The sequence below is a fragment of the Engraulis encrasicolus genome, chromosome 15 (genome assembly GCF_034702125.1).
Source record: "Engraulis encrasicolus isolate BLACKSEA-1 chromosome 15, IST_EnEncr_1.0, whole genome shotgun sequence".
NCBI classification, from domain to species: domain Eukaryota; kingdom Metazoa; phylum Chordata; class Actinopteri; order Clupeiformes; family Engraulidae; genus Engraulis; species Engraulis encrasicolus.
The window spans coordinates 8,508,058-8,521,815 of NC_085871.1; the positions used below are offsets into that span (position 1 = coordinate 8,508,058).

At 41.5% G+C, this 13,758-nt stretch overlaps 1 protein-coding gene across 1 annotated transcript in view; it reads left to right on the forward strand.

The window, feature by feature from the left end:
• The window catches only part of si:dkey-159a18.1 (sortilin), a 31,100-nt gene extending 18,943 nt beyond the window's left edge, over nucleotides 1–12,157 (forward strand). Inside the window, exons 12-20 of the mRNA XM_063217874.1 lie at nucleotides 1–4; nucleotides 869–968; nucleotides 4,551–4,722; nucleotides 5,378–5,571; nucleotides 7,086–7,278; nucleotides 8,119–8,235; nucleotides 8,519–8,654; nucleotides 9,160–9,263; nucleotides 9,961–12,157. The exon at nucleotides 1–4 is cut by the window's left edge and continues 94 nt beyond it. Coding sequence (XP_063073944.1) covers nucleotides 1–4; nucleotides 869–968; nucleotides 4,551–4,722; nucleotides 5,378–5,571; nucleotides 7,086–7,278; nucleotides 8,119–8,235; nucleotides 8,519–8,654; nucleotides 9,160–9,263; nucleotides 9,961–10,123 — 1,183 coding nt within the window. The 3' untranslated portion in view covers nucleotides 10,124–12,157. The remainder of the gene's footprint in view (nucleotides 5–868; nucleotides 969–4,550; nucleotides 4,723–5,377; nucleotides 5,572–7,085; nucleotides 7,279–8,118; nucleotides 8,236–8,518; nucleotides 8,655–9,159; nucleotides 9,264–9,960) is intronic.
• Nucleotides 12,158–13,758: the final 1,601 nt, after the last annotated feature.

Below are 13,758 nucleotides of genomic sequence, written 5' to 3' on the forward strand. Positions count from 1 at the left end.
AAACGTGAGTGTGCCTGTGTGCGGAGGTCTCTCTCTCCCTCTCTCTCCTTTGGGGGGGCGATGTTATACCTTTATTTGACAGGACAGTTTGAAATGGTGACTGGAAGCGAGTGGGAGAGAGAGATGGGGGAGGATAGGGAAATGACCTCGGGCAGGAATCAAACCTGGGTCCCTGGCGTGACAGTGCAGTGCCCTACCGTTTCAGCCATGGCCCCTGTTATAAATGTACTGTTACCAGAAAAGGACCAATTTGTGATGTATTACTGAGTCTATGCAGCATTGTGGTATTGGAGTACTCCTACGGTTGCCAACCATCCTTTGAAATACGGAATCGTTCCGTATTTAAAAACAAAGTATGATTCAGCATTGAGCTGAAACGGGACTCAATTTGGTTAAAATGCCGGAAATTGCAGCTAAGAAATAAAATATGCCAGAGATAACCCCCCCATCCCCACCCTACCCCACTGTGAATGAGGTGTGTCCCTTATTTTTTCCCCAGAGAGTTGGCAACCCGAAGTACTACTGTAGTTAGGCTGTTTCAATGACCAAGCACTGCTGCTGATGAGCAGAACAGTGTACATTATGAGGTAACCAGTTATAACAGAGAGAGTAGAGAGAGAGAGGTTCCATTGGCCCATTGTTTCCGGGTTCTATTATTGCAAGGGAGAGGGGGGGAAATCCCCCTTTAGGCAGACCTAGGCAGACCTAAGGACTGTTCTATTCAATGCTAGGAGTATTATGACACGCCCCTATAGGCAGACCGGAACCTGGTCATGTTAGGTGCCCATAGCAACCTATTACATTGGCATATGTCTATATACTTAAAGAATCTCCGGTTATAATGCATTTCTTCCTCTCTGTGGTGTAGTGTCATCTGCATATCCATGGAGAGCACAGTCACTATAACAACATCAGCCCCATGCTGCCCCTCACAGATCCAACGGCCATTGGCCTGGTCATCGCCCATGGTAACCATACATCCCTCCATCCCATACATATACAGTATATACATATACAGTATACAGCACATCAATACATACATACATACATACATACATACATACATACATACATACATACATACATACATACATACATACATACATACATACATACATACATACATACATACATACATACATACATACATACATACATACATACATACATACATACATACATACAGTATATCACGAAAGTGAATACACCCCTCACAGTTTTGCAGATTTTTGAGTATATCTTTTCATAGGAAAGCATTACAGAAATGTAACTTTGACACAATGATTAGTGACCTTTTAACAACATATTTAACCGCTTAAATTTCTTGTTCACTCAGAAAAAAACCAAAATACAGCCATTAATGTTTGAACATGTACTCACAAAAGTGAGTACACCCCAGATTAAAATCCGGTAGAGAAGGGGCTATGTTGGCTCGAATCGTCTCGAAATGAAACGAAATGAAAAGGGATGACAAGGGAGGTCATCAGTGTGCGTTTCAACCTTTCTTTGCATTGAACTTTTACATTTTGAGTCTGCATCTGGCTTAAATAGATTGGTGTGAGATTTGAATGCAATCCTATGGAGAATATCATGATCTGCTTCAGTAGTCACAGAGCATGTTGACATGTATGGTTTTTTTAGGTGTATTTCAGATTGCCAATGTTGACAGCATCCATGCATCCCCAAACCATGTCAGTCCCACTACCATGCTTGGCCTATGAGAGGATACACCTTGTTTTGTAAAACTCACATGTTTACCACCACACATGCTTGACACCATCTAAAGCAAATTTGTTTATCTTGGTCTCAAGAGAGATGAACAGACCAAGGATATGGATCACTGGAACCATGTCGTGTGATCTGAAGAGACCAAGATAAACAAATTTGCTTTAGATGGTGTCAAGCATGTGTGGTGGTAAACAAGTGAGTTTTACAAAAAAGGTGTATCCTCTCATAAGCCAAGCATGGTAGTGGGACTGACATGGTTTGGGGATGCATGAATGCTGTCAACATTGGCAATCTGAAATACACCTAAAAGAAACATGCATGTCAACATGCACTGTGACTACTGAAGCAGATAATGATATTCTCCATAGGATTGCATTCAAATCTCACACCAATCTATTTAAGCCAGATGCAGACTCAAAATGTAAAAGTTCAATGCAAAGAAAGATTGAAACGCACACTGATGACCTCCCTTGTCATCCCTTTTCATTTCGTTTCATTTCGAGACGATTCGAGCCAACATAGCCCCTTCTCTACCGGATTTTAATCTGGGGTGTACTCACTTTTGTGAGTACATGTTCAAACATTAATGGCTGTATTTTGTTTTTTTCTGAGTGAACAAGAAATTTAAGCGGTTAAATATGTTGTTAAAAGGTCAATAATCATTGTGTCAAAGTTAAATTTCTGTAATGCTTTCCTATGAAAACATACAGTATACTCAAAAATCTGCAAAACTGTGAGGGGTGTATTCACTTTCGTGATATACTGTATATACACTGAACATACATACATACATACATACATACATACATACATACATACATACATACATACATACATACATACATACATACATACATACATACATACATACATACATACATACATACATACATACATACATACACACATACATACATACATACATACTTACAAACCCCAACTCCGGTGAAGTTGGGACGTTTGGTAAACAGTGAATAAAATCAAAATGCTATCATTTTCAAAACATTCAATCTATTCATTAGATGGAGAATAGTGAAAAGACAACATATTAAGTGTTAAAACCGAGAAATATTGTTTTGGGGGACATATGTACTCATTTCTAATTTGATAAATCCAGCACGTCTCAAAAGAGTTGGGACGGGGACAATAAATGGCAGCAAATGTCGAGGAAGACTAAAAACAAAACAAAAGACAACACTTTCCAGTTAAATACATTAACCGATGAGATGATTTTATATAAAAAACAGTGTTAATTCCTATCTTGGACATGATTTCACCAGCTTAAATGGTGGGTGTATTCTTTGTCATGTTTTGCAATGTTTTCCTTTCTGTAGTGCTTACAGTGTGACAGGTCTTGACCAAAAGCCCACCATTTTATCACCTGCTGGTCCTTATGATGGAGCCAAACTGTTAAAACATAGTAGAGAATGCAATTTGACCTTACTATGTGGCAGTAATCGAAGATCTCCCTTCAAAATATAATGCATGAGTGGCTTTTCATGCTGTTTAAAACCCATTTATACCATTCAGCACTGAATTTAACTCTACAGATGAGTGAGAACATCTTAACCAATGCACTACTGCACCCGCATGCCATCATGGAGGCTGACTTTTGAAGTTAGCACTAACACAAGTTGGATGGTCCATTTTCACTGTAGCACAGGATGTGCAATACTCTATTATTGTCAAAAAAGAATGAACTTCTACAACTTCTGCTGACTTCTGTAAGCAAAGGACAGTTTCCCATGTCTTCTGGGTCTATTTCAAGTGAGCTCAGGTGCTTAGGAGAATGTTACACCCCTGTATCATTGGCACGCATTAAGCATTCTTAATATGGTCAATTTTCAATAGCTCTAATTCCTGGAGTGCTAGAGTGAGACTACAACCAATGATTTTAATAACAAAAATATGTCTTATATACACTCAATCGTGGTAAATCAAAGGGAATTCAAAAATGTATGTAATAACTATGGTAATTATTCCCTTTGCATCTTTAATTCTGAGTGACTCAGCCTCTCTGAGATGATCTTATACCTGGACACCTATATTGTCCGTCAGTACAATTAATTTTGAAATGTTCTTCTTTGTTGTTTTATCTTATTTGGATGTTTACTAAATTTCACTGATCCCCGTCCCAACTTATTTGAGACGTGTTGCATTTATCAAATTAGAAATGAGTACATATGTCCCCCAAAACAATATTTTTTCTCGGTTTTAACACTTAATATGTTGTCTTTTCCTTATTCTCCATCTAATGAATAGATTGAATGTTTTGAAAATGATAGCATTTTGATTTTATTCACTGTTTACCAAACGTCCCAACTTCACCGGAGTTGGGGTTTGTACATAAATACATGCATACATGCATACATGCATACATACACTGTACCTACAGTACATGCATCCATCATCCATCCATCCATCCATCCATCCATCCATCCATCCATCCATCCATCCATCCATCCATCCATCCATCCATCCATCCATCCATCCATTTATTAATTCTTCCATCCACTATCACATCTATTTATTCCATCCTTTTATCAACCATGCATCTATCCATCTATCATTTTTCCTTTTAACCATCCATTAATCCATGCATCCATCTATCAATCCATCAATTAATCCATTTATCCATCCATCCATCTCTGTTCACATATCCCTCCATCAATCCATCCATCAACCCAGCAGGTCTTACGTAATGCACGAAGCGAAATAACAATTACTGTAAAATGTGGCTTTAGGACAGTTGAAAGGTACGTACATATACCAGTACTGTACAACCTTATGGCCCCACTCAGTGTGCCCTCTGAACCCTGCAGGCAGTGTGGGGGACTCGATGTCGGCCATCCGTCCTGACGTGTACGTCTCGAGGGACGGCGGCTACACCTGGTTCTGCACCCTGAAGGGGCCGCACTACTATAGCATCCTGGACTCTGGGGGACTCATAGTGGCCGTGGAGTCACACAGGGACCGGCAGATCAACTCCATCAAGTAAAGGGCTTTTGCTGGTTGTTTGTGTGTGCTTGTGTGTGTGTGTGTGTGTGTGTGTGTGTGCGTGTGTGTGTGTGTGTGCGTGTGCCTGTGTGTGTGCGTGTTGGGAGATGTTATCCATCATTCACCAAACTCGCCTGATCTTACGTTGATTGATGAGAACAATAGAGACGTTATAATTGTAGAAATTGGATGTTCATTTGATTCATATATGGATATATATGCTACTCGACGAAGCTTCTGAAATATAAACAACTGCAATTACTCATGTAAAGTAATTGTGCTCATTTTTGGTAGTCTGGGCCATGGCCGTGGCCTAAATGTGTGTATTTTTAGTTTTTATGTGTCTTTTCCTCCCCCAGATTATCTATAGATGAGGTCCAGGGCTGGAAGTCATACAACTTCACATACTGAAAAATGTTTAGGGGCTGCAGCAGGCTTTTATGTCTTTACTGCATAATAGCGAAGATTGTGTGAGATGGTGAAGGAAGCAAGTGGACGAGATAATGAGGGGTGGTGGGTCGCTAAATGACCTCGGTCCAGACTGGCCAGGGTAACAGTGTAGTGCCTTATCTGTTTGACCCACAGCCAAGGCCCAAATGTTTCTTCGTAAATAAATGTTCTTGGTTTTTTTCATCATTTTCCCTCTCCTCAGGTTCTCCACAGATGAGGGGCAGTGCTGGAAGTCCTATAACTTCACGGACCACCCCATCTTCTTCGCGGGCCTGGCGTCGGAGCCAGGCAGCAAAACCATGAACATCAGCGTGTGGGGATACCGGCCAGAGGACGACGACCAGCCCATGTGGGTCGCTGTCACCATCAACTTTGAACACCTGCTGTCACGAGACTGTAAGTCACTTTGGTCTGTTTCAATATCAAATAATACACTGTATACAGTATACTGTAGCAAAAAGGTAACACTTTCATTTCAATGGGTCACTATTATGGTGGATCTACCACATGAGGTACAAATACAAAACTCTTGTTGGTTGCTGTGACTACCAGCTACGAGCACAAGCTAACATGAGAATGTGAGTTCCTTTGGTCTCAGTTCAGTTTGAACTTTATTGTCCCCATAAGGAGCTATTACCCTAAATGTGCAGGAAGACAACATGAACACATGACAACACAGGACAAACATAGAGTACAATTGGTCAATAAAAGGATAAAACGACCCTAAATAGGGTGGGGGGGTACCATTGATCAATGTTAACTTTTTTAATATAAAAAACAACATGAACAAACATGAAAACAAACAACTGTATGTAAGAACAAGAAACAAAGCTATCACAGTGTTTTGGTCACCATTTGGTCTGTTTTAAACCTTTATGACTTTTATGACTTAGCTGTTGCCCTTACTGACAGTAGACAACTTAAACAACAAACAGCAACACAGCTATCAGCTATTGCCAGTGTTTTTCTGCAGAAATAAGTTGAAGAAATACTGGGAAATAAACAATTTGACTGAGAAGATTGAGCAGCAAAAAATTACTATCAGTGTTACAATTCATGGTGTTAAACAATGATTATCATCTACTTTATGAGCTGTCACACTTATTGCTATGTGTGCGTGTGTGTGTGTGTGTGTGTGTGTGTGCGTGCGTGCGTGTGTGTGTGTGTGTGTGTGTGTGCGTGCGTGCGTGCGTGTGTGTGTGTGTCCCTATTCTAAAACGTTGCATGCTATGTACATTGTGTATGTATGGCCGAGGTTCTTAAACTTCTACACGTATATACACACTGACAATATTAATTACAGTAACCTTTGCTTAAGAATCAATGTCTTCATGCCTGTACATGGGGGCCAAAATGTATTATAGTAATTTGGCTTTGATTTGGTCTAATTATAATGTTCACAAAGCAGAAGTTTTGTCACAACCTCAATGCAGACAAAATTCTGCAGACCCCCTCCAATCTCTGGCACCCCTCAAGGGAGGGCCAGACACCAGTCTAAGACCTACTGGTGTATTTTATTTAAGCCCATTGGGAAACTCCAACTCCCATTGTCATTGTGACACAGCACTCCACAGCACACAAGTGAACACTGCACACAACGAAATTGCATTTTATGCCTCACCCGTGCAAGGGGGCAGCCCTCAGTGGCACCCCATGGGGAGCAGTGCGGTGGGACGGTACCATGCTCAGGGTACCTCAGTCATGGAGGAGGATGGGGAGAGCACTGGTTGATTACTCCCCCCACCAACCTGGCGGGTCGGGAGTCGAACCGGCAACCTCTGGGATGCAAGTCTGACGCCCTAACCGCTCACCCATGACTGCCCTAATACACTCAATGTACACAACATGCAAATGTTTATAGTACTTACATGGTAAAGAACGCCATCTGGTGGCCATGTGTGTCTCTGTAGGTGAGGAGAAGGACTACGTGTACTGGTTGGCTCATGCCAGGGCTGATGAGGACTCACCGACCAATGGCTGCGTCCTGGGCTACAAGGAGACCTACCGTAGGCTGAGAAGGCAGTCCGTCTGCAGGAATGGGCGGGACTACGTGGTGATCAGGAGGCAAACACCTTGCCCGTGTACCAGGGAGGATTATATGTGGTGGGTTGTACATAGATAGTAGTGGCATGGCAGAGGTGTCAAAAGTTAAAGTAGAGCTAAATTTATGGTGTAAGTACAACACCAGCACACGCTATTACATAGCCCTTACACCAGTTATTCCACTTTACCTACACTCAAGTAGATAGATTGTGTCCAAAATCCTAAAACAAAACTGCCACAAATTTGATCCAATCAACTCAGAATCAGATGATCGTAAGACAGGTTCTGTATTACAGTGACTGTAGCGCAACATGGTGAGTTCCTCTGTGCTGGAAGGGTCCTGTAGCATCTTATTCTTTTACTTCTACTTTTACTTTTGACACATCCGAAGAGTAGTAGTAGAGTAGGACAGAGTACAGTAGAGTAAAAAGTGGAGGAGTAGAAATGAAGGTGTCAATCAGAATGAGAAGACACCCACCATTATAGGTAATCATAAGCATAAACGATCATAAACATTTATCACAATCTGATGGTTTATTCTGATCGTTCATTTATCTAATCTGAACGATTCACACTTAAAACCAGATTAGGTTTTATTGGTGGTTGAGTATGCATACCAAGAAATCTTACTCAGGAATATACTAGTACGTCCTGTTCATACATTGAACACATAGACAAATTTGGCAGCGGTATATGCAATACAATATACAGTACAATACAATGAACCGTTTCGCACAGCAAAAAATGTTGAATAGCTACAACAACAAAAAAAGTAGGCTCATGAGACAGGCATTAATGCATGCAGTCAGTCTGATATACATGCAGGCAGTATGATATGCATGCAGGCAGTCTGATTTAGGTCATTAAGTAATGACCTGTCTTTTTTTTCTTCCATTGCAGTGACTATGGTTATTATCGTCATCAGAACAGTTCAGAGTGTGTGAAACAGGCAGATTTCGTGGCCAAAAAACTGGAGCTGTGTGTTCACGGTGTGGTGGAGGAACTGGAAACCTTAGGGTAAGGCAAAAACTACCACCCCACCCCCCAAACACACTCGCAAATGCAAACACACACACACACACTTAGATTTGTTGTCCTTCTACCGGTCTCTCACTCACTCACTCACTCAAACTCAAACACAAACACACACACACAGGCTCACTCATGTATGTGTGTGTGTGTGTGTGTGTGTGTGTGTGTGTGTGTGTGTGTGTGTGTGTGTGTGTGTGTGTGTGTGTGTGTGTGTGTGTGTGTGTGTGTGTGTGTGTGTGTGTGTGTGTGTGTGTGTGTGTGTGTGCAGCTACCGCAAGGTGCCGAGTGATAAGTGCGAGGGGGGCTTCACACCGCTGCGTCGCCTCAGCACGGGACTGAGGCATTGTGGGAACGGCAGCAGCAGCAGCCTGGCCTCTACCAGCAGCCCCCTACTGGAGAAACCGGTGAGTGACACATACACAAACACACACACGCACACACATACATACACAGAGACACACACACACACACACACACACACACACACACACACACACACACACACACACACACACACACAGAGAGACAGACATACATACATACATACATACATACATACATACATACATACATACATACATACACAGACACTCATACACACACATGCACACACACACACAAACACACATACAAACAGATGCTCACACACAGACACACACACACACACACAGATGCTCACACACAGACACACACACACATAGATGCTCACACACACACACATACACAGGCACTCATACATAGTTCACAGTCAGAGTCTACGATGGTGGTGGTGTTGTGAGCTGCCATAAGTGTGGTTCTTGTCTTTACTTTTGTGTGTGTGTGTGTGTGTGTGTGTGTGTGTGTGTGTGTGTGTGTGTGTGTGTGTGTGTGTGTGCGCGTGTGTGTGCGTTCGCGTGTCATGATCCACAGGCAGACTCCATGATGGTGATCGTGGTGTGCGCAGCCATGGGAACGGTTGTTATTCTCATCTGCATAGCGATTTTCATCACTGTCAAGAGGATGACGAGGAGGAGGTGGGTACTGTCACCCTCATTTTTCCTTTGATGTTTTTCAATGCAAGTGCAAGTGCAAGTGCAAATGGAGCATGGCTGTCAAGATTGTCATTGATCCAGGCCATGTGGTTCTCAACCTTTTGAACAAACGCCCCCTTGACCTCATCATAAACCTGAAGCATAACCCCCCCCCCCCCTTTAGTATTAAAAAATGCCCCCCATTTGTAACTTGTCATCCCCCTCTCAGCCGTCACCTTGCAGGTTCAACCCCCACCCTCACCTCATTCCCTTCCTCCCTCCATGTCTGAAGTGCTCTTGAGCAAGGCACCTTTCCTCAGAACTGCTCCAGGGACAGCAACCAATACCCTGCAATATCTGTTAGCCACTTTGGATTAAAGGGTCACAGTCACACAGACATAAATACACACACACACACACAGAGAAATTCATACACACAAACACACACACACATTAATACAGACATAGATGCTCACATGTGCACACAGCTGCCACGGGAGTGGTTCTTGTCTTCACTTTCTGTGTGTGTGTGTGTGTGTGTGTGTGTGTGTGTGTGTGTGTGTGTGTGTGTGTGTGTGTGTGTGTGTGTGTGTGTGTGTGTGTGTGTGTGTGTGTGTGGGTGTGTTGGTGGGTGTGTATGCACGCGTGCGTGTCAACTGAGTGTAATGTAAAGTAATGTAACACATTTTTCCTGTTCCAGGCCCCCAGCGTACCTGTTCTCCGCCCTGCGACTGCAGGATGACGACCAGTGCATCCGGCCAGATCCCGGCTCACAGGCCAGCAGCAACCGCGGCAGCTACCAGGCAGACTCAGACGATGTGTGTTTGAGCGCACACCACAAATATTTAATCACAGATGATTGACGACAGGCAAAACAATAGATGGCACTTTGGCACGCCCGCATATGCCTACAGTATATTTACCTATGCAAAGCCTATGAAAGGTGGCCTCTCGGGGAAGGGAAGGGCTGAACTCTTAATTTGTGGCTCACATTATGGTAGATACAACTGTTTGGATACTGAACTGTTATCAGATACTCTGTATGGGAATCTGCAATCTAAGTGCCATCCATTTACAACTTACCTAACATCATTTATCATCGACTATTGTGTCTATGACAGTGGTCTGACTACGTAAGTCAGTGGCCATCATCACTACTATGCCATATTTCTCACACGACACACAGGACTGATCTACGCTTAGTTCCTTAATCAGTATCACCTTTATCAGTCCTGATGTCAAACCTTTAACTAAAATTAGAACCTGTGTAAGAAACTGACTGTAAAATTTACAGAAAGTTCCTGGCTGATAATTACTCTAAATGTACTAATAGTACAGTAGGCCTTAACACATTGAGGAGTGCGTTCACATATATGATTAGAGCGTTGCCAAATTGAAAGTTCTCAGAATTCCCAGACTGTGTAGAATGTTTGTGTAAGATTTCAAAGGAACTGACAGAGTAATTCACTCATCGAACTATTAACACTTCCAACTGGTCAAACTGATCACAATGTTGTGAAAAGAAATAACGAGCACAACAAACACGGTACACACTACATCAGAGATGTTAAAAGTAAAAGTAAATTCAGTTTAAGTACAACACTAGCACATGATATTACATAATTTAAGCTATTGTACATCATGAGGTAGATAGACTGTTGCTATTGAAAAACACGTAAAACCTATCAAGAATCCACCACAAACTTGATCCAATCAGTGCAGAGTCAGCTGATCGTAAGACAAGTGCATAGGTCTACTTTTTACTCAGATAATTTACCTGTGTTGGAAAGAAACTGTTTCTTTTTTAACTTTTGACATCTCTGCACGACATGAACATGAATGTGACACTGAATACAAGCAGTATCGGCACTAACACTAACTAACTAACTATGAGCCATTATGCTCTTAAAATAGTATAGAACTGAGGAGGGGTCTCCACCATAAAATAATGTAAAGTGTGTTATCACTTATCAATCACTAATATAATGGTTACAACATATTGTAATAATGTAATAATGGTTGTAATGTGTAAGCAGAGGCGGACATTTTGGGCTCAGAAAGTAATTCAATTCAACCAGCCATTCCTACTCAACACACCTCTAGACCAGTGTTTCCCAACCTTTTTTGTCTTGTGTACCCCCTAAGCATTTTCGTTGTGCCATGAGTATCCCCTAAGTCAAGTTTTATATCGCTTTCTCTATCCCAATGTAACTAAGCTCCATGTATTTGTTAAAATTACATTTTTCCAAGTACCCCCTGCAATGTGCTCGCGTACCCCTAGTGGTACACGTACCCCTGGTTGGGAAACACTGCTCTAGACTACAACCATGTACTAGGGTGCATGTATTACAAATAAAGGCAGAGAGAATAAATGGCAAGATTTTCACTTTCTCATGCCTGTTTGCCCACCTCTGCTTTTCAGTCATTAGTTCAGTAGAATATGAGTTCCTGCACAGGATTTTGTATCAAAGTGTTGGATATTTTGAAGATATTGTTAATTTGTTACTTGACACTTTGTGTTGTATGTTGTTATTATAGTAATCATGTACATTTATTTTCCCTTGATTCGCTTTTTCTTGTTGCTGTCCACAGGAGCTCATTCAATGATCACACAAAAATAACAGAAATGGAATCTTCCGATGAACTAACCTTCTAGAATGAGCTACTCCTGGGTGACTTGCGATGTTTGGATTTCGTGTCTAGTCTTGGGCGATACACCGCTTGGTAGTGTGCCGTGCCTTTGTGAGGAGAGGAGAACTTTGAAATGCTTATATGTAAAATGTGAAATCGTGCATACCCGAACCGGATATTTATTATTCCTCTATACTCAGTTGTCCTTTTCTTTTGATAAAATATTTCATTTTGTCTTGTTGCAGTAATTTTGTGCATAGGCTACACTCCATTGTTTTTTTTTTTAGTTTTTTTTTTTTTTTTAACTTTTTATTGTTTTTGCCTCCCTCAAGTAAATTTTAAAATATAAAGACAGAAAACACCCAGTGAAACAACAGTGATGAAACAGCATTTAAGCAACACAGTTTTTTGTACTGAGAGTAGCGTTTCTAAACATCATTGCATTTGTTCATGAAATTATTACAGATTGAAAGGCTCTTCGGATTCTGAATTACTTATTCCCTCTTATGTGCTGCGGCGGCAGCTGTGGTCAGGGCAGTGGTCTTAACATCAGAGGGCTAGAATCCCATCCTTACGTCTCCCACATCCATTGGTAAAGTGCCCTTGAGTAAATCACCCAAGCCCACATTGCTCAAGGGGCAGTAACCAGTACCCTGTTACTAACTGTAAGTTGTTTTGGATAAGCGCCAGCTAAGTATAATGTAATGTGCTGTAACCACGCCAAGTGAGTTTGGAGGAGGGATGCATCTCTCTGTATTTCATTTTGAGAGCCAATTTCACTTCCAGCCAGTGTGAAAATCAAAGACAAAAACTACTTAGTATTGCTTCCAGTACTGGAAACAGATCTGTAAAAAAACAAGGAATCAATCAATAAAAAAAGCAACCCCTGAGGACTGTTGACCAACCAGGAAAAGGCACTGTATGCCAGATGGCCAGCCCAGCCCTAGGCAGATCCTAGGAAATACTTGACTTCATTTGGCATCATCACAGGATCAAAGCATGTGCAATACAACATAATGGCTATCTAATATCAATATAGTCCCATATCATCTCCCCCTCTCATTACGATGTGTTCTGTTATTATGGAGTCAGTTGTGGCCCAATGAAATGATTGTAATTAATTGCGAATGTTAATGCTGAAGCTTGTTAATTAACAAATGATTTGGACCTAGACCTGTCATGCCAAACTCTGATGAGGTGAGCACATTATTTTAGACCATGCACTGTGTATGTGAAACCTGCGCTGGACCCACAAGGTGATTTTCATTTTTTTTCTTATGTCGTCTTTTTGCTTGTGGATTTTGTTTTTTCAATTAAACAATGCTGCCAACTACAATAACCGTACATTGTGTGACTTTTTAGTTGCCTACGGCATTTGAAGCTATAGCCTGTTATTTTCTACCAGCCCAACAAGCGTGCACACATTCCCTTGACGCCATGTTGACAGTCAGTTATGTGTTTTTTCAATTAAACAATGCTGCCAACTAGCCTACAGTTAAATTGTGTACTAGTTGCCTTATGGCATTTGAAGCTATAGCCTGTTATTTTCTACCAGCCCAACAAGAGTGCACTGCACACATTCCAATAAGCATTTTCTCTCCACTCTGCACTCCACAGCCCTTCACGCCATGTTAACAGTCAGTTATGATTTAACCTCATTGGTTCCCAAACTGGGGGTACGGAACCCCAAGGAGGTTTGAGGAGAGAAGGGACTGTTTACATAAAACCTTGAATGTATGCTTTCACACATTAATAATCATTCCATAATTAGGTCAGGCTAATAGTATTCACGTGTGCCTATGGGTTACAAAATGTATTTACTTTTCCTGTGCATTTCACAAACAAAAAAGCCCTATGATGTTTGGAA